The sequence below is a fragment of the Pan paniscus genome, chromosome 21 (assembly GCF_029289425.2).
Source record: "Pan paniscus chromosome 21, NHGRI_mPanPan1-v2.0_pri, whole genome shotgun sequence".
NCBI lineage: Eukaryota > Metazoa > Chordata > Mammalia > Primates > Hominidae > Pan > Pan paniscus.
In genome coordinates this window covers 37,229,349-37,250,271 of record NC_073270.2, presented here as the reverse complement: position 1 = coordinate 37,250,271, position 20,923 = coordinate 37,229,349, and the positions used below count along the sequence as shown (strand labels likewise).

The 20,923-nt window shown below is 50.3% G+C and overlaps 2 protein-coding genes across 5 annotated transcripts in view; both read right to left on the bottom strand.

Moving 5' to 3' along the window:
* Positions 1 to 20,923, bottom strand: part of HM13 (histocompatibility minor 13) — a 56,651-nt gene that overhangs the window by 12,060 nt on the left and 23,668 nt on the right. For 2 of the 4 annotated variants that reach the window (XM_003833404.6, XM_003833405.6), the window contains exons 3-8: positions 20,696 to 20,778; positions 13,918 to 14,006; positions 9,836 to 9,921; positions 9,618 to 9,743; positions 8,827 to 8,884; positions 4,118 to 4,201 (exon numbers count right to left, since the gene is read on the bottom strand). In XM_003833404.6, the coding sequence (XP_003833452.1) occupies positions 4,118 to 4,201; positions 8,827 to 8,884; positions 9,618 to 9,743; positions 9,836 to 9,921; positions 13,918 to 14,006; positions 20,696 to 20,778 (526 nt within the window). The remainder of the gene's footprint in view (positions 1 to 4,117; positions 4,202 to 8,826; positions 8,885 to 9,617; positions 9,744 to 9,835; positions 9,922 to 13,917; positions 14,007 to 20,695; positions 20,779 to 20,923) is intronic. The other 2 variants (XM_055105031.2, XM_008958914.5) reach the window with 1 other exon arrangement.
* On the bottom strand, positions 10,769 to 13,898 carry MCTS2 (MCTS family member 2). The gene has a single exon (XM_055105032.2). It carries the CDS (start codon positions 11,443 to 11,445, stop codon positions 10,900 to 10,902), a length of 546 nt encoding a protein of 181 aa, XP_054961007.1. The 5' UTR covers positions 11,446 to 13,898; the 3' UTR covers positions 10,769 to 10,899.

Here is a 20,923-nt window from a genome sequence, read left to right as displayed (position 1 = left end):
TCTGGCCTTCCAAACAACGCTCCACTGTGATCAACTTACATTTATTGTGATTGCGGGACTACTGGGGATATATATAGAGGGTGGGGAAAGGACAGATATGCCGAGATGTCCCGTGCCTGTCTCAAGCCTGGAACTTATGACAAGGACACAGGGGAAGTTTGTGTGGGTGAATGACAGACTGTGCCCTTAAGAGTGAGCCAGATGCTTTACAGGACTCCATTTCTTTTGTCTGACAGAGATGCCTTCTACTGGGGAAGCAAGTCTCCCTGCCTCACAGCACTGCAAATTATGAAGACAGATGGGTGCAAGCCCATACCCTCGTGGCCTCAGGCAAGTCAAACCTCAGTTTCCTTATCTGTAAAATGGAAATGCCCTCTATCTCACTGGACTGCTGGGAGAAGTAAAGATAACATATAAAAAGTACCTAGCACCATTCTTTTTTTTTTTTTTTTTGAGATGGAGTCTGGCTGTGTGGCCCAGGCTGGAGTGCAGTGGTGCAATCTTGGCTCACTGCAAGCTCCACCTCCCGGGTTCATGCCATTCTCCTGCCTCAGCCTCCCGAGTAGCTGGGACTACATGCGCCCGCCACTATGCCTGGCTAATTTTTGTATTTTTAGTAGAGACGGGGTTTCACCATGTTAGCCAGGATGGTCTCGATCTCCTGACCTCATGATCCGCCCGCCTTGGCCTCCCAAAGTGCTGGGATTACAGGCTTGAGCCACCGTGCCCGGCCACCTAGCACCATTCTTGGTACACGACAGGTGCTTGATAAATGGTAGCTGTTGTGATTACCATCTTATTACTGCTAGTGCTGCTGTAAGGAGCAGTTCTGACAGCGTAGCCTTTTTTGCAGTTGGACAGTGCTGGTCTGAGTCCTGGCCCTTTTGCTTACTAGTGTGTGAATTTGTATCATTCCCTTTACTTCTGAGCTTCAGTTTCCTCATTGGTAAAACAGGGAAAGCCTCTGTGTCACCTCCATGTGTCACAAAATGCAACTGTCACAAATAGAAGTGCCTGTATCACCCTAGGTGATCAGAATTGCTATAATATCCTACCCTGGAAAGTAAGTCAGCCTTTAATCTGCTGCTTTAAAATAATTCCTCTTCTTTTAAAAAATATAGACGGGGTCGGCCAGGCGTGGTGGCTCATGCCTGTAATCTCAGCACTTTGTGGGGGCCGAGGTAGGTGGATCACCTGAGGTCGGGAGTTTGAGACCAGCCTGACCAACATGAAGAAACTCCATCTCTACTAAATATACAAAATCAGCCGGGCGTGGTGGTGCATGCCTATAATCCCAGCTACTTGGGAGGCTGAGGCAGGAGAATCGAGAATCGCTTGAACCAGGGAGGCAGAGGTTGCAGTGAGCCGAGATCGCGTTATTGCACTCCAGCCTGGGCAAGAGCAAAACTCCGTCTCAAAAAAAAAAAAAAAAAAAAAAGGCTCCCTCTCTCCCTCTCCCTCTCTTTCCATGGTCTCCCTCTGATGCCGAGCGGAAGCTGGACTGTACTGCTGCCATCTCGGCTCACTGCAACCTCCCTGCCTGATTCTCCTGCCTCAGCCTGCAATTGCAGGCGCGTGACGCCACGCCTGACTGGTTTTCGTATTTTTTTGGTGGAGACGGGGTTTCGCTGTGTTGGCCGGGCTGGTCTCCAGCTCCTAGCCGCGAGTGATCTGCCAGCCTCGGCCTCCCGGGGTGCCGGGATTGCAGACGGAGTCTGGTTCACTCAGTGCTCAATGGTGCCCAGGCTGGAGTGCAGTGGCGTGATCTCGGCTCGCTACAACCTCCACCTCCCAGCCGCCTGCCTTGGCCTCCCAAAGTGCCGAGATTGCAGCCTCTGCCCGGCCGCCACCCCGTCTGGGAAGTGAGGAGCGTCTCTGCCCGGCCGCCCATCGTCTGGGACATGAGGAGCCCCTCTGCCTGGCTGCCCAGTCTGGAAAGTGAGGAGCGTCTCTGCCCGGCCGCCCATCATCTGAGATGTGGGGAGAGCCTCTGCCCCGCCACCCTGCCTGGGATGTGAGGAGCGCCTCTACCCGGCCGCGACCCCGTCTGGGAGGCGAGGAGTGTCTCTGCCCTGCCGCCCCGTCTGAGAAGTGAGGAGACCCTCCGCCTGGCAACTGCCCGTCTGAGAAGTGAGGAGCCCCTCCGCCCGGCAGTCATCCCATCTGGGAAGTGAGGAGCGTCTCCGCCCAGCAGCCACCCCGTCCGGGAGGGAGGTGGGGGTCAGCCCCCCGCCCGGCCAGCCGCCCCGTCCGGGAGGGAGGTGGGGGGGTCAGCCCCCCACCCAGCCAGCCGCCCCGTCCGGGAGGTGAGGGGCGCCTCTGCCCGGCCGCCCCTACTGGGAAGTGAGGAGCCCCTCTGCCCGGCCACCACCCCGTCTGGGAGGTGTACCCAACAGCTCATTGAGAACGGGCCATGATGACAATGGCGGTTTTGTGGAATAGAAAGGGGGGAAAGGTGGGGAAAAGATTGAGAAATCGGATGGTTGCTGTGTCTGTGTAGAAAGAGGTAGACATGGGAGACTTTTCATTTTGTTCTGTACTAAGAAAAATTCTTATCCTGTTGATCTGTGACCTTACCCCCAACCCTGTGCTCTCTGAATCATGTGCTGTGTCCACTCAGGGTTAAATGGATTAAGGGCAGTGCAAGATGTGCTTTGTTAAACAGATGCTTGAAGGCAGCATGCTCGTTAAGAGTCATCACCACTCCCTAATCTCAAGTACCCAGGGACACAAACACTGCGGAAGGCCGCAGGGTCCTCTGCCTAGGAAAACCAGAGACCTTTGTTCACTTGTTTATCTGCTGACCTTCCCTCCACTATTGTCCTATGACCCTGCCAAATCCCCCTCTGCGAGAAACACCCAAGAATAATCAATAAAAATAAATAAATAAATAAATAAATAAGGAGAAATAATAATTTTATATATATATATGGTCTCACAATTTGCCCAGGCCAGACCTCCTTCTTTAAGAGACAGGGTCTCACTCTGTCACCCAGGCTGAAGTGCAGTGGCACAATCATAGCTCACTGCAGCCTTGAACTCCTGGGCTCAAACGATCCTCCTACCTCAGCCTCCAGAGTAGCTGGGACTACAGGCATGAGCCACCACGACTGGCTAATTTTTTTTTTTTTTTTTTTTGTAGAGATGAGGTCTTGCTATGTTGTCCAGACTGGTCTTGAACTCCTGGCATCAAGTGATCTTCCCCACTCAGCTTCCCAAAGTGTTGGAATTACAGGTGTGAGCCACTGTGCCCAGCTAAAACCTTCTTTTAAGCAAGCTTCTAACCCTCTCACTCTGAGGCTAGGAAGACAAGTATGTCCCTTGGGTTCACTGCCCCCACAACTGGGCCCAGATAAGCAGACACACCCGAGCCTCAGCCACTTCAGCAGCTCAGCTTTGCCCTTAGTCTCTTTCCTGACTGGTAGTTTGAGCTGCTCCTGCCCCAAGGTGAGGCCAGGCTGTGGTTGCGCAGGATGTGCTATCCTGCTTGGATTGTGGACAGGGCCCCTGTGTCCATACCCACAGACACACTGACTAGAACCCACACGCAGATCCAGGGGCTCAAAGGCCAGCCTCTGCAGACAAGCAGGTGTGCATGCACATGCTCCTCTGCTGAGAGTGCAGACAGGAGCCCATGTGTGTGTTCTCCCTGGAGACGTCTTGGCACAGGGAGGAGGAGCAAGGGGGCTAGGGCAATTCTGGTACATCTGTGATGCTTGCAGATGCTGGGAAGGGGTGTGTGTATGTGTGGGTGTGTGTGACAGGGGTCCAGTCTGTTAAGATTGTCATGAAACATGCTTTTTCAGAGTGTACCTCAATCTGTCATTAGACTTTTACTTTTGTAGTTCTTGAGCAACATCTGCTCACCTAGACCAGAGGCTCTGTGAAGACAGTCTTGTTCACTGACACCTGACCAGGACCCAGCTTGGGGCATGGCACCTGACTGGCCCTCCGTAAATGGATGTTAAGGGGGAACCCTTCACCAATCCCTGGCCTGATCCAGCCTTTACCTTTTCTCTTTCTCAGCTGGTAAGCCTGTCTGTTTAGCAGTAATCCCCTTGCTCCGGGGAATACCCTCTCCACTCCTTTCACATAGCCCCCACACCAGCAGGCTCACCTGGAATGACGACATCTCCAAGTCCCAGCATGGCAAAGTTGTTTGCTTCGAGGCCTTTCTCCAGCAGATCCTGGGGAAACACCACTGAAGCGGGAGGCGGGAATGTGAGGAGTCAGCTGGAGCCCAGTTTACATTTTTTTTTTTTTTTTGAGACGGAGTCTCGCACTGTCACCCAGGCTGGAGTGCAGTGGCGCAATCTCGGCTCACTGCAAGCTCCATCTCCTGGGTTCATGCCATTCTCCCGCCTCAGCCTCCCAAGTAGCTGGAACTACAGGCGCCCACCACCGCACCCAGCTAATTTTTTGTATTTTTAGTAGAGACGGGGTTTCACCGTGTTAGCCAGGATGGTCTTGATCTCCTGACCTCGTGATCCTCCCGCCTCGACCTCCCAAAGTGCTGGAGTTACAGGCGTGAGCCACCGCTCCCGGCCTACTTTGTATTTTTTTTTTTTTTTGAGACGGGGCTTGCTCTATTGCCCAGGGCAATGAGGACTGCAATCGGGAGTGCAGTGGCATGATCTTGGCTCACTGCAACCTCTGTCTCCTAGGCTCAAGTGATTCTCCTGCCTCCTGAGTAGCTGGGATTTTAGACGCCCGCCCCATTTTTGTATTCCCAGCTTACTTTGACTCCTAACCCCCCATTCTTGTTGTATGAAACTCACACATTTGTTTCTGGGTGGGATGTGGGGGATGGGGACGTGAGAGGATGCAGGGCAATGTCTCCATCTGGAGTCACAGCTGGTTAGAGTGGGGAGGAATAGGGTCATCTAGGCTGAAGATTTAATGCCTTTACTGAGCTATAACTCAACCATACAATTTCAACGCCTTTTTATAGCTATTGAACCCTTTGGTTAAATGGGATTGACCCTAAAGCCCAGTATATAAAAGAAAAGAGCCACACAGTGCCAACATCTACAAGGTTTCCCATCTCACTATAACAGGGGTATGGACAGATGTTGGCCCTTGTTCTGAAGCAGGGTGAGCCCGGGCTATAAGCTCCTTCTGTATTTGCTGAGGGAGAAAAGGCTACACACCCGCAGATTGCTTCCTTAAAGCCCCTCACTCAGAAATCTTGCTGGACAGCTTGTCTGGATAAATACAGATTAGGGAGAAACGCCTCCCTCTGTGTCTAGTTATAGCAAAAGGAGGTTATAACTGGATTTCATCCATAGGGCCTTGCAAGCAGAAGAGCAGTTATAAGTGGACCTTAGAGGCTGACTTGTGGGTCTGTAGGTCTGAATCCTAGTTCTGTGCTCTGCACAGGTTACTTACCTGCCTTAGTTTTGTCACCTGTGAAATGGGTAGACAACAGAACTGACCCCTCAGGGTGGTAGTGAAGATTAGATGATTTGTACACAGTTAACTGCTACCTCATGCCTTCTTTACTAATCCAGTCCTGGTTTTGTGTTAGGCAGCCTTCCCAGGTGATAAGTGTGGTGCAAGACTAAGCCAGTCAGGAAAATCCTGTTCCTTGAATTCCTTACTTGCAGGTAGGGGGTCAGCTCTGGCCAACCTTTTTTTTTTTTTTTTTTTTTGAGACGGAGTCTCGCTCTGTTGCCCAGGCTGGAGTGCAGTGGCGCAATCTCAGCTCACTGCAACCTCTGCCTCCCGGGTTCAAGTGATTCTCCTGCCTCAGCCCCCTGAGTAGCTGAAATTACAGGCATGCGCCACCACGCCCGGCTAATTTTTGTATTTTTAGTAGAGACAGGGTTTCACCATGTTGGTCAGGCTGGTCTCGAATTCCTGACCTTGTGATCTGCCCACCTCAGCTTCCCAAAGTGCTGGGATTACAGGCGTGAGCCACCACGCCTGGCCATTTAATTTTTATTTCTTTATACATATATACATATATATTTGAGACGGAGTCTTACTCTGTCACCCAGGCTGGAGTGCAGTGGTGCGATCTTGGCTCGCTGCAACCTTCATCTGGCCAACAACAGGTACACAGAGGTGCGTGCACAGGGATTCTGAATAAGCTTGTGCTTCCCTAATACATGGATAGGTACTCTTGCCCTGCCTGCCTCTTCCTGCCTTGAATGTACAACGCAGTGATTTACAGATTTTCTCTCTCAATCCTGGTACCATTCAATTTTGAGTGGCAGAGACTATTGTCACCATTTTACAGTTCTAGAAACCAGGGCTCAGAGAGGACAAGTCTTCTCCCCAAGGCCACACGGGTCAGCAAGTGGCAGAGCTGAGATTCAAGTCCAGGCAGCCTGACGTCAGCATATGAGCACTTCACTCTTCTGCCTTTCTGCCACTGAGCACTAGTCCTAGCAGTAGAAGGCAGTGGGTCTTCTCCCTAGCCCAGAAAACCAGACCCTAAGTATCAGAAACCAAATATGACAGCACCACTTCCCTGCTCGGAGTCTTCCAGTGGCCTACGGGGCAGTGTCCAAGCTCCTTGGAGTGGCATCCTTGGCTTCCCAAATCTGGCCTCTGCCCACCTCTTTCCAGCCTCTTTTCCCTGAACTCAGCTATGCCCACTCCCTGATTCTCTGCTCCCAGGCCCCTCCATGTACCTTCCTGCCTCCAGCCCTTTGCTGAAGCTGTACATTCTCTTTCAAATGCCCATATTGCCCCTGCATGCTTGGGAAATGTGTATTCATCCTTCATGACCCAGAAAAGATTTTCCTGACACCCTGGCTGGGTTCTCTGGGCTTACACACCCCCAGGCTCAACCATCAAGGCACTGGGGAATAGCTGTTGCTCTGGCTGGCCCAGCATCTGTTCCCTTGCTCTGGAGAACTGCCCTCCCCTTGTACACTTGGTTCTGGGGGGCTGCCAATTCCAATACTCTGCCCCCAGGCACTGGAGAGGGCAGTGACCCTGGCCTGTCCATCACGATCCTCCATCTCTCCAGTGGGAGTGTCTGGCTCATGGGCCAGGCCAGGCCTTGTAGGTTTATTCAGGCCAAAGCTGGGAGAAACCTGTTTTCCTCTGGGGTCACTAAGCTGGGACCACAGAATTCAGGAGCTGTTTGTGGCCATGAAGCTCTCCTCAACGCAGGGAGAAAGGCTGTCCGCAGTGGTAGAGTGAGTCATGAGAAAGACAGCTGTTTCTTGATTCCCTGAGTGGAATCTCCCCCAGTCTCCCCCAACGACTGCCTGTCGCCACGAGCCAGTGCTTCCATGGCATGCACTCACTGTTGCCTGCCCTCCCAGCAGCATCTTCCTCTCTTCCTTGCTAGCATGCCTGACGGATTCTGTTCCCCTCTCTGAGCCTTGTAATACCAGCAGGTGATTCTCCACTAGTCTAAAGCTTAAACTCTAAGCCAATCATGTTTCCTATCCCCCTCACTGGTGAATGGTTTAGACTTGGGCCTGTGACACAGTTTTGGCCAATAAAGTATGAGGGAGACTGCACAGGAGATTTGGGAAAAACCATCCCTCCCTGAGACATAATTTCCCCTTTCTTTTTCTGGACACAGCTATGTGAGGAGTCAGTGCTGGGAGCTGTGGCAGCCATCTTGGGACCATGAAGGGATGACCTAAGGGGCAGGTGGATATGCTGAGAATACTGGGGTGGGAGTCCTGAAGTAACCTTGGCTCTTGGTGAAGAGAGGGTCATTAACTCACTCTAAGCCTTCTACCCCTGGGCTTGCTGTAGTGTGAGATGACAAAATTTCCCCCTTGTTTAAAGACAGTTATACAGGTTGAGTATCCCATATCTGAAATGGTTCAACCAGAAATGTTTCAAACTTTGTTTGAATTCTGGAATATTTGCATATACATAATGAAATGTTTTGGGGATAAAACCTAAGTTTAAATATGAAATTCACATTATACATAATAGCTTGAAGGTAGTTTTATATATGTACACACACATATATATTTATATATATATAAATTTTAAAGACAGGGCCTCATTCTGTCATCCAGGCTGGAATGCAGGGACATGATCATAGCTCACTTCAGCCTGGAACTCCCAGGCTCAAGTGATCCTCCTGCTTCAGATCCTCCCAAGTAGCTAGGACTACAGATGTGTGTTACCACGCCTAGCTAATATTTTAATTTTTTGTAGAGATAGGGTCTTGCTGTTACCCAGGCTGGTCTTGAACTGCTGGCCTCAAGTGATCCTCCCACCTCAGCCTCCTAAAGAGTTTTATACAATCTTAAAATGCTATTTGCTGCATGAAACACAGTTCACATGTGTTAAGTCCTTATGTGTGGAATTTTCCACTTGTGGTGTCATGTCAGTGCTCAAAAACTTTTGGGTCTTGGAACATTCTGGATTTCAGATTTTCGGATTAGAGATGCTCAACCTGTAGGTGGATTTTCTATTACTTATAAACAGTGGATACACTGAAGAACAAAACCAAGGCAGTTTGAGAGGCACGGGATAGACAGCACCCGACACTCAGGTGCCAAGGGGACCCCAGTGAGGGGTCTCGGCTTAGAGGTTTTCTCTCCTGGAAAGCCCCTGCGCGTGCCCCCCGGGCTGGGTTAAACACTTCCCCTCCATGCTCGCTCCCATTTTGGCTCATTTCACGCCATGCTGCACCACGACCAAGTGGCCAGGGGCCGGGACCTGGGCAGGATGAACACAGCCAGATGAATCAATTGAGGATAAGGAAACCAGGCTGGGGAGCCACAGGAGGAAGAGGTACATGGGGAAGAGATAGGGAGATGCACTGACTGAAACGGGCTGTGGGGGCATGGCCCGGCAGGGGTAGGGGAAGGGGTTCCCTGTGGCGGGGTGGTCACTTACATTTTATTGGTGCCTCGAAGGACTTGGCCACTGTCACCATCACATTGGTGCCAAATACCTAGAAGGAGAAAAAAAGAGCAGTATGAAGGGAAGTGAGGGGCTGTGGGGGGAAGAATGGCTGTCCCTGGGCTTCTAGATGTGCTGCTGCCTGGGATCTGAGGGGAGCTGGGAGGGGCTCCAGTGCAGATCTGAAGCTGAGGTGAGGTGGCCACTGATACTGGTTCTGGGCAACAAAGGGGAAATTCGAGGGAGTATAGAAAGGACCTCTGATGGCCCAAGCCAGGCAGCCTATGTTTATTCACAGTTCTGTTCCTCCCAAGTGATAAAGTCCCCAGCGCTACCCACTTGAGAGGGGAAGAGGCTGCCTGGGGCCAGGAAAAGGGTGCCTGAGTCAGGCTGACGTCAGTCCCTCTGTGATGCCTCTCAGAGTGAATGTGAATGCCCTTGCTGGGCCCATTCATCAACATTCTTCCACCCCTACCTGAACTTCTCTGAGTCTCAACTCCCTTGCCAAGGAGACATGGGATTAGGTAACACCCCTGCTAGCAAGGAAGATAGGCAGGTGGTCGGAAGGCACCGGGCATGAGTGTGCTCTCAGAAAGAGGTAGAATCTGCTCTCTCTGGCTCCATCTCACAGATGGGCCCAGAGAGGACTTGCTCTGCGGTCCGGAACTTCAGCCCAAAACAGCTCTTCTCCGTCAGATGACTGCAACTTGGGCCAGAGAGGCAGGGTAGTAGGAAGATGAGATGGCCCTGGAGCCAGACATCCTTGGCATCCCTGCCTGACTCACCCAGAAGACATCGTAGATGAAGAGTCCGCCCAGCAGGATGCAGCCAGTGCTGACATTGTTGAGGTGCAGGAGCTCTACTCCATTAAGGGAGAAGGCCAGGCCAAAAAGGTTGTTGGCAATCCAGTGCTGAGGAAAGCGGGGAGTGAGACCAGCTTGCTGTGACCCACCCTGCCCTGTCAACCCCATCCTCCCCTTCTGCCCAGGTCCTGACTACTCACCTTCCTCAGCAGGTACCAGACGCCAACGATGCTGCTCAGGCCCAGGCACACCAGATCCTTGGTGTCAAATTCGTAATTGATGATCTCTGAGCAGAGAGGCCAGGTAAGTCCACTCCCTGAGGCAGGGCTACCCCTCCCACCTGTCAGCCCCTGGACGGAGGAGGGCATGGCTGTGGGCACTGTGAGAGGTTCACAGGCTGGCGGGGCTAAGCCTTGGCTGCCCCAGATTAGTATGAGTTTCAGAAGGGGAGAGCTCACTGGAGCCACCCCAACCCCTCCAATTTCCTACAGGAGGGAATGGAGGCCCAGAGAGAGACTTACAAGCCTGGCACAGTGTCAGCGGGAAGTGGTCTTTGGTGTTAGAAGCACAGGCTTTGTTACTTGTAGCTGGGTGACCTTGGGGAAGGCAGTGCCCTCTCTGAGCTTCAGTTTTCTTATCTGTAAAAAGGGGATAACAGCACCCCTTCTTAGGGCTGCTGTGGGGGAATAAGTAAGACAGTCCTTACAATGCATTCAGCACAGTGCCTGGCACATAGCGGGTGCTCAGTCAGTGCCAGCTGCCACTGAGCCCAGGTCTTTAGAAAGGTCGAGTTAATTCTGGAATCTTTCTACTTTGCCACCAAAGGATGAAGAAGGTTAGCGGCAGTCTCAGTTCACTAGCAGGCGATGAAGAAGGGAAGAGATGCAGGTCTCAAGGAAAGGCCGGAGTCCCCGAGGCTGCTTTTGTGGGGGGCCCTGTGGTAGACATCTTGATGTTAGACCCTTCTCAATTGCTTCCAAGCTTCCTAAGAAGACAACTAGAGGCTGTGGAGTTTGCCGGGAGTCACGGAGTCCAGACACTCCTTTCACATTCCAGAGTGTAGCAGACTGCTTGCTGCTTGTCCCCTAATTTGTTTTTTCATCTGTGGTAAGAGCACCCTGATTTGTTTTCTATAAAGTATCTGTTAAACTTATTTAGCATAACCACAGAGGCATTGTATTCACGCTGTCACACACAGACACAAACACACATACGACACAATCAATATCCACATTTAGCCCCCCAAATGCATTCCTTCTGAGGCTCATTTATATGTCTTCATGTGCCACAGCCCATCATTTAAATAATGGATATTTTCAATGCCAATTCCTTTGTTGACTTTCTCAATATCTTCTGCAGACATCTTCATGACCCCAACACACAGAGCATGCTGTTTTCCTTCCGCTGTGACTGCTACAATCGTATCTACCGCAGCAGGGTACAGCTTAGCTCCAGGAGAAGTTAAACCTGGACACATAATATTTGCGCCACTGAGTACAAATTTGATAGCTCCTTTATCAACCTGCTGGTGTGGCAGGATAAAAGGGTATTTGTGAAGCAACCTTAGAGTTGGACAAAAAGGCCCCTTTCTTTGTCTAAAAAACAGTAATTCCCCACTTACGGTAAGGATTTCTGTATGTTCGTGGCATCGGACTATTTTGACAGGATCTTTCTTAGGCATGATTTGATTAAGCCATGGTTCAATACCTGGAAATTGCTCTACCAGTTGGCTCTTAATGCCCTTAATAACTGACGTTTTCAACTGGATGCAGTTGGACACACTTTCCTTTTCATCAAACTTCTTGAACATGATCCAGGGTGAAGCGGGCGACAACAGGGAAACAAACGGAATTGGCAAGCCTCCGGTGGAGTCCCCTGCAGGAAGGCCGGCGCGGGCGCCACGCGGCCTGCCAGACGGTCAGAGCCGTTGTCGCTAACCGGAAGATGACACAGCCAGCGCGCTTTACGGCCCGGTGAAATCTGACAACTTCCGCTCTCTGAACGCCACGTCACGACTGCGCTTGGCCCGCTGTTCCTTCGACTGCTGATTCCTCTCCAATGAGGATCGCTGAAACAGTAGGGCTTGAGAAGCTAGAAATGATACGAATGCTTTCTCCTTGCTGGAACAGAAGACTGGAGATGCGCACCCTGATGAGTTAGTTCTAACTGGACACGAGACCGACTCACGGCCATTTTCCAGCTTCTCTTATAGCTAAATGGACAGGGAATATGGATGCCTCTCCTTCCTTCTGGCTGGACAGTGGAGTGATGACACTATCCTGACCCGAGGGCCAGTGCTGTATATGGCGGAGCATGAGATAGAGAGGGCCTGGGACCTTGAAGACTGTGGTATAAGCCTAGCCTTTTTACTGTTTTATTTATTTATTTTTTTAGACGGGGTCTTGCTCTGTTGCCCAGGCTGGAGTGCACTGACCGTGGCTTACTGCAGCCTCGAACTCCAGGGCTCAAGTGACCCTCCTGCATCAGCCTCCCAAAGTGTTGGGATTACAGGCATGAGCCACCGCGCCTGGCCAAGCTTAGTCTTTTTTTTTTTTTTTTTGAGACAGGGTCTCACTCTGTCGCCCTGGCTGGAGTGCAGTGGCGCGATTTCGGCTCACTGCAACCTCCGCCTTCCCAGGTTAAAGCGATTCTCCTGCCTCAGCCTCCCGAGTAGCTAGGATTACAGGTACACGCCACCATGCCTGGCTAATTTTTTTTGTGTTTTTAGTAGAGACGGGGTTTCGCCGTGATGGCCAGGCTGGTCTGGAACTCCTGATCTCAAGTCATCCGCCTGCCTCAGCCTCCCAAAGTGCTGGGAGGCGTGAGCCATCTCACCTGGCCCAAGCTCAGTCTTTAAAAAAAAAAAATCAACAATTGTTTAACAGAGGTTCCTTACAGATGCACAAAGCAATCACATAAAATTGCTGCCGATTAGGGACAAGGCAGCATGTGCTAGGCACCAGTAAGAGAGAGTGCTATGGCCGGGCGCGGTGGCTCACGCCTGTAATCCCAGCACTTTGGGAGGCGAATCAAGAGGTCAGGGGATGGAGACCATCCTAACACGGTGAAACCCCGTCTCTACTAAAAATACAAAAAATTTAGCCGGGCGTAGTGGCGGGCGCCTGTAGTCCCAGCTACTCGGGAGGCTGAGGCAGGAGAATGGCGTGAACCCAGGGGGTGGAGCTTGCAGTGAGCCAAGGTTGTGCCGCTGCAGTCCAGCCTGGGCGACAGAGCGAGACCCTGTCTCAAAAAAAAAAAAAAAAAAAAAAGTGCTAGATTTCACATGCTCAGTATTGTACACAAGAGAAATACCTGCTGGGCGTGGTGGCTCACTCACGCCTGTAATTCTAGCGCTTTGGGAGGCTGAGGTGGGCAGATCACTTGAGGTCAGGAGTTTGAGACCAGCCTGGCTAGCATGGCAAAACTCCATCTCTACTAAAAATACAAAAAAATTAGCTGGGTGTGGTAGCACACGCCTGTAATCTCAATTACTCAGTTGGCTGAGGTTTCAGTGAGCTGAGATCGCACCACTGCACTCCACCCTGGGTGACAGAACAAGACTCTGTCTCAAAAAACAAAAAACAAAGAAATACCTGCTGTTTGGTCAAGCATTGATAATCTTGTTACAGCATTTGAATCCATACCCTAACTAACCTGCAAATCCCAGGATCTCCACACTTCCCCATAGTTTGCATTTTTTAAAAATTTTTTTGTAGAGATGAGGTCTCACTATGTTGCCTAGGCTGGTCTCAAATTCCTGGCCTCAAGTGATCATCCTGTCTTGGCCTCCCAAATTGCTGTGATTACAGGCATGAGACACTGTTTCTGGCCAGTTTTTATTTTTGAAAAAAGAGCTGTGGAACCCCCTTTTCAAACCTTAGGTGAGGCAGTGATCACACTAAAAATATATACGAATAAAATAATCATGAAGGCCGACTTTGATTGAGTGCTTACTATGAGCCAGGCACCATGCTGAATGCTTTCCACTTATTGACTCGCCATCTTAACAACATGACTGTGAAGGAGGTACTAGATTAACACTTTCATTTTACAGATGGGAAAAAAAAAAACAACAAAAACACCTAATGCTCAGAGAGGTAAGGCGTTCACCCAGGGTCCCATGTCTAGACAGTAGCAGAGTTGGAATGTGAATCCAGGCCATGGAATTCCAGAGCCCACTTCATCAGTTGCTCTATTGGAGAACCCCAATATTGGAGAGACAAAGGGAATGGTGGAGGAAGACACCCAAGGCACACTACAGGGGAAAGTGGTTAGCACTGACCTTCCTTGTTTTCCCCAGAACCCTGTGTGAAGAGCAGCTGGTACTGTCGATTTGGAAAGCTGGCTGGAAAAAACTTATTCATGAAGGGGCTGGAAGGAAAGACAAAGCAAGTCGGCAAACAGAGCCCCCATGGGCAGTCAGCCTTAACACACCCCTGCCCCATTTACAGCTGGCACCCTTACAGCTGTCCTGATAGGTAGGTGTTACTGTTCCCACTCTACAGATGTGAAAACAGAGGCCCTCAAAAGGTAAGTGATTTGCCCAGAGTCACACAGGGGTCCTATATCTCAGCTAAGACTCAAACCTAGGTTTTTGCACTCATAGTGATTTCTCTACTGCCTTTTTGTTAACATCAAAGAAATGCAAAGCAGAAGCAGATAGACTTTCAGGCAAAATACCATTTTTGGGAGAGCAGAGGATCCCAAAGTCTGGCCCACATGCCACCTATCTGAGTCCCTTGTCAAGAAGCATATTTGTGGACTCCCTTCCAAACCTATCAAGTTAGATGACCTGACAGTCACCCCCACCCCACTCCATGACTTGACATTCTGCTTTCCAACAGCAGGACTGAGATTTTTACAGACTCAGCTGGAATCAATCAGCCAGATGAATCATAGCCGCTGGGAAGGATCACCATCACATTCACTCCTTCCACAAGGCCTCAGTTGTTTAAGACCAGCTTGGCCTCGTCTCTAGAAGCATTCTCTCTGATTACCCAGCATGCCCCACCTCCCAGCCAGGAAGGAAGCAGAGACCTTTTCTGGACTTTTTTCAGAGCAAGATTAGCAAACCAAGGCCTCTTGACCCAGCCTGGTGGCAGTACTGTGGAGTGGCTACATGCCTGGGTGGCCCAGCACTGAGGCCTGCTCTGCCATGTGGCTGTGGGAGAGCCATTTCAGTGGCTCTGTCTCCCTGGACCTCAATCTTCTCATCTGTATACAGGGCTAACAATACCATCTGTCTCAGAGCATTGCTATGAAGATATGAAAGAAGGCAGGATGAATGCTTTGCCTGGCATGGAGTCTTTAGCAGGGATGAGGCAGGCCAGGAGGTACCCAGGTCACAGTGATAAAGGGAGGGAAAAGGGAACTCTCTTTTTTTTTTTTGAGATGGAGTCTCACTCTGTCGCCCAGGCTGGAATGCAGTGGCGCGATCTCGGCTCACTGCAAGCTCCGCCTCCTGGGTTCACGCCATTCTCCTGCCTCAGCCTCCCGAGTAGCTGGGACTATAGGCACCCGCCACCATGCCCGACTAATTTTTTTTTTTGTATTTTTAGTAGAGAAGGGGTTTCACTGTGTTAGCCAGGATGGTCTCCATCTCCTGACCTCGTGATCCGCCCACCTCGGCCTCCCAAAATGCTGGGATTACAGGCGTAAGCCACCGCGCCCGGCCAAGGGAACTCTCTTCTAAAGACCCTGGTGGCATGGAGCAAGATGTAGATTCAAGAACCCTCTCTGGCCAGGTGCAGTGGCTCACGCCTGTAATCCCAACATTTGGGAGGCTGAGGTGGCGGATCACTTGAGGTCAGGAGTTCGAGACCAGCCTGGCCAACATGGCAAAACCTCATCTCTACTAAAAAAAATACAAAAATTAGCCCGGCGTGGTGGCAGGAGCCTGTAATCCCAGCTACTCAGGAGCCTGAGGCAGGAGAATCACTTGAACCCGGGGGGCAGAGGTTGCAGTGAGCTGAGATTGTGCCATTGCACTCCAGCCTGGGCGACACAGCGAGACTCCGTCTCCAAAAACAAAAACAAAAAACCATCTCTGGGCCTCTATTTCTCCACTTGTCAAACAGCTGATCCCTCCTAGCCTGTAGGGCTGTGGTATGAATGATGGGAGGGCTTTGTGAAGAGAAGCGCAGCAGGTGCAAGGCCAGAATCGGAAATGGGCTCCCACAGCAGGGTTCTGAGGCGGTGGGAGGCAGAAGCTGGGTGGGTGACAGGAAGCTACTTTCAGATTAGTTTGCTGAATCAGTTTTGGGGGAGTCTGAAGCCAGGGTGTGAGTGCAGGTATGGATAAGAACTCTGCCCATCTTAGCTGGCCTCTTCCTTAGGAGCTTGGTGCTCAGCTTCTCAACCAGCAGAGTGTGACAGTTAAAGACATGGACTCTGGAGCCAGACTTCCTGGGCTCAAATCCTAACTCTGCCACTTATTAGTGGTCTGATCTTGGGAAACTTACTTAACTGCTCTGTGCAACTGTTCCTCATCTGGAATGCTACAACACCTTTCTTGTAGGGCTATTGAGAGGATTAAATGAGCACTTGGCACCCTATAAACTTAACTGCAGCTTCAACTTCAAGTAGCAAGTCTCTAGATTGATATCTTTGTTATTCCAAGAAAAGAGAGGCTGCTTAGCACTACACAGGGGAAGAGTCAAGCAACCTGGCTAGCGCGAGCCTGTGGACTTGAGAATAGAGGCCCTGTCTCATCATCTTCACCCTACCCTGGGGTGAAGATGCCTGGTGCCTGCTAGACATCTGCTAAAATGCTTGCTGAATGACTCTGAATGCAGACTTTTGTAGCAGGCAGAGATTCTTCCTGGCCCTTGATGGCTCATGTCAAACGTAAAGGTCATTGCTTCCCACTGACAAGCCACATCCTGGTGCCCTTCTCCCCTGGGGGTGGAAGGCAGGGTCAGTGAAACTGGTGATGTGGCTTCCTCCTCTGGGGTGGCAGATCTGGTCCTTCTGGGCATTTTTTCCCTCTAAGGTCAGCTGGGTGGGGCACGAGCTCAGACACAGATGATGAAGTAAGCCGAGGTTCCCTTTGCAGGAAGGATGTCTTGGGTTTGAATCTTGGTGACTACACAAGGTAAGGCAGGCTGTGGCCCCTGCCTTCCTCCAATCCCCCAGGCTGGGGTTTGTTCCCAAAGAGGCTTAATGTGGGCTAGGAAGTGGTGGTGGAGGTGGAGGGAATCCTGAGAACCTCAGCCTGTGCTGTCACAGCTCGGGTGCAGCTCTCTGCAGCCTTTCAGCAGGCCTCTCCTCTGCCAGTCCTTGGGAGACCACAGGCTCAATGGCAGGAGGTGGCCAGCCCACCCCCTTTAAGCTCCCCCCACTTCACTTTTGCCAAAACTGTAAAGAATAGGGGTTTTGGAGTCAGACAGACCTGAGCTCAAAACCTCACTTTGCCCTTACCAGCTGTGAATCCTGGTGGTCACATAACCCCTCTGAGCCCAATTTCCCTGTCTTAAACCTTTGGATCTGTTGTTTGGATCCTGAGGAAGGTCTAAGTTTGTGGATACAGGCAGCTGATCAAAATTCTAACAATACTGTAGACTTTCCTTGAGAAAATATTTAAGAAAACTCGATTTAATTGAAACATCCATTTAATTGGTAGACCAACTTTCTAAAAAGCATGATCAAATCATCCCCTACTTACTAAAATTATTTTCACTGGATTCAGTTCTTTTCCATGTTAATTTTACAATAATGATTTCCTTCATCTGACAGTTTTTGGTCCCCATGAAATTTTTTAGTGGACCAGCTTTAACCCCATATGGTAAGCATACCTTCTGCCTATGGTCATCCATTATTCTTATTTTTTTCTTATATTTTTCAGATGGGGTCTTACTCTGTTACCCAGGCTGGAGTGCAGTGGCATGATCACAGCTCACTGCAACCTCTCTGCCTCCCAGGTTCACGCGATCATCCCACCTCAGCCTACCGAGCAGTTGGGACCACAGGCACGCACCACCATACCCGGCTAATTTTTGTATTTTTTGTGGAGACAGGGTCTCAACATGTTGCCCAGGCTGGTCTTGAACTCCTGAGCTCAGGTGATCCAACAGCCTAGGGCTCCCAAAGTGCTGGGATGACAGGTGTGAACCACCATGCCCAGGTGATCCATTATTTTTAAAAGGTATGGTTTTCCCAGGTCAAATTTTGTTGCTCTAAATTTCATTAAGAAAATTATTCTTCTGTTAGTTTCTAGTCACTCACACATTTTACCATGTGCAGTTTTAGCTGCTGTTGGTTTTATTTTCTGTTGATAATATCTATCTCTAAAAATTATGAAGTGGCTAAAAGACAGATAGACAATTATTTCTTTTTTTTTTTTTGAGATGGAGTCTCCCTCTGTCACCCAGGCTGGAGTGCAGTGGTGCGATCTTGACTCATTGCGACCTCCACCTCCTGGGTTCAAGTGATTCTCCTGCCTCAGCCTCCCGAGTAGCTGGGTGCGCCATCACACCCGGCTACTTTTTTGTATTTTTAGTAGAGACAAGGTTTCACCATGTTGCCCAGGCTGGTCTTGAACTCCTGACCTCAGGTGATCCACCTGCCTTGGCCTCCCAAAGTGCTGCGATTACAGGTGTGAGCCACCGTGCCCACCCTCAATTATTTCTTGACATAGATTACTCATCTATGAGAAATTTGGGACAATGTCCCTTAGTTATTATTCTAAAAGGGAAAAAAAGTCTTTGGTGTCAAGATGATAAAGGTTCAAAATACCCTGCCTAGGCAGCTGGGTAGAGATAAGATCTTCATTGTAGGGTTGTTGCAATAACATTAAATAATCAGTTCCTCAGCACACAGCCTAACAGTGGCTTTCAAAACACACTGGGCTGTCTGAGGTGGAGGCTGGGCTGTGGGGAGACTTGGGGGTCTCAAGCGTCTCACAGATGCTGGGGTAGGATGGTCTACAGTTGGGGAGGATCCTAATCAGCATGGGAAAGGAGGACACCCTATGTCTGGAAGTGACTGCCCCCACCCCACCCCAGGTCCACCACGAAAGGACTGGTTTGTCCTGTGAGCAAGGGCGACTGGGCCTGCCATTATCTTGGTTGGGTCCAAGTCACTCAGGTTCCCTGGGCCTCCATTTTTCAGGATGCGGGGCTGGACTAGAATTCTCCCAAGCTAGCTAGAATAGAATTTTGTGGGTGAAGAGTCAGTGCAGGTGAGGACAACAATGACCTCAGTGGGAAGACCAGAGGTGAAGTCTCAGCTGTGTAACCCTGGGCCAGCCACTAGGCTCACTGTGTGCTTGGCACTGTGCTCTAGGGATGTTACAGCCTGGGGCTCACTAGACCCTCCCCACACCTCTGAGGAGGTACCTGTAGTCTCTCCATTTTATAGGTAGAAGAACTATGCTCAGAGCTTGAGTAATTTACACATATTAGAGCTGGCAGCACCAGGTGTTTGTCCCAAGGCTGCCTGCCTCTTGACCCTGTGCTCCTGACTACCACACTGTCCTGCCAGTGTGCCTAGAAGAATGAAGCCACATTCATATTGGCTTTTTTTTTTTTTGAGATGGAGTCTCACTCTGTCGCCAGGCTGGAATGCAGTGGTGCAATCTCGGCTCACTGCAACCTCCGCCTCCCAGGTTCAATGATTCTCCTACCTCAGCCTCCTGAGTAGCTGGGACTACAGGCATGCACCACCACGCCCAGCTAATTTTTTTGTATTTTTAGTAGAGACGGGGTTTCACCATGTTGGCCAGGATGGTCTCAATCTCCTGACCTTGTGATCCGCCTGCCTCAGCCTCCCAAAGTGCTGGGATTACAGGCATGAGCCACCACCTGGCCTCATATTGGCTTTCAATGCTTTTGGGAGCAGATTCTGCCCATGCCCTCAATGTGCACAAACTTTCTAGCACCTGACCTCTCCCTCCTTTGTACGTCTTCCAGGTTTCCTACCCTTCAAAGAAAGCTAAGTTCAAGTTGAGTTCCTTCCTTCTGGGAACCCTGGCCACCTCTTGGTCTATCAGTGTTTCTCAGTCTGAGGCTGCACCTCTTCAACGGGGCAGACAGAAACATACTGGGACATCTCTGTAGTCACAAGCTGGGGAATACTGGTATGCAACTCCCATTTGGTGAGCAGGGCAAGGTTGCCAACTGTTTGTAATACACAGGATAGTCCTGCAGAATGGAGAACTGGCCTGTCCAAAATAAAAGTAGCAACCCCCTCTAATGAACCACTCTCCCCACTGAAAGGACACGAGCATGTGGCAGTTTGAGTTAGGGTAGCAGTGGGAAGAGGATGGGCTCTGGAGCCACACCTGGGTTTGAATCCTGGCTCTGTTGCTTATTAGCGGTGTGATCCTAGCAAATTTCTTAACCTCTCTGGGCTTCAGTTTCCATGACTATCATACAGGTGTGAAAGCAAAAGCAACCCATATAAGGTTGTCTGGCAGGTTAACACAGATAATGACAGTAACAGCTAATAGTTACTGAACACTTTAAATCACCAGATACTGTGCTAAAAGCTTTCCACATGACCCCATGGGAAGGGCACTATTATTTTTCTCCACATTCACCAGGAAATTGAGGCCAGAGAGATTAAGTAACTTGCCCAAGATCACAGAGCTATTAAGTGGCAGAGTCTGGACTCAAAGTAAGGTAGTCAAATGCCAGAGCCCGCGCTCCTAACTTTTCACTATGCTGCCTCTGGCTCCTTACGAAACACGGTCATGTGTGAGGAGCCCAACATGGCACTTAGCACACAGCTAGGCCACAACACCCGGCAGGTGGTACTGGTGTTACTCACCTGAGTATTGTCACAACTAACATGACATTACTGCTCACAAATCACTTTCCCAACAGCTGTGGTGGTGGAAACACCCACCAGATCCTCATCATGTCTATAAGGAAACTGTGGCCCAGAGAGGTCATTGTTCTTGTCCTAGTCATCTACAGTGTGCAGGGGAAAGAGTCCCTTGAGTTTTATAGCCAGGATTCAAACCTGGCTCTGAATGATGCCAAAAGTCATGTTCTCATCCAAGACCCTGTACTGGTTCCCGAGAAAGCTGCTTCAAATGTTGCAGAGAGATGCCTTCTGACCTGATGGTGTGGGACAGGGCCAGGATTCCCAGCACGAAGAAATACATGGACAGCAGGAGGTTGATGTACTCCTGGGAGAATATCTGAGGCAGAAATACAAAGAGAAACAGGAAGTTAGGGTTGCCAGTGGCTGTGAGGAAACCAGAGTCCCTGCGTCTCTTCTGGAGGTTGGTCTCATCCTTCTTGAGTCGGGGGACAGTCAGGAAGAGTCTCAGACAATACTAGTGG

Bases quoted from the DNA above. Each gene is read 5' to 3' on its own strand.
- MCTS2 (XM_055105032.2), bottom strand. From the start codon at position 11,445: ATGTTCAAGAAGTTTGATGAAAAGGAAAGTGTGTCCAACTGCATCCAG.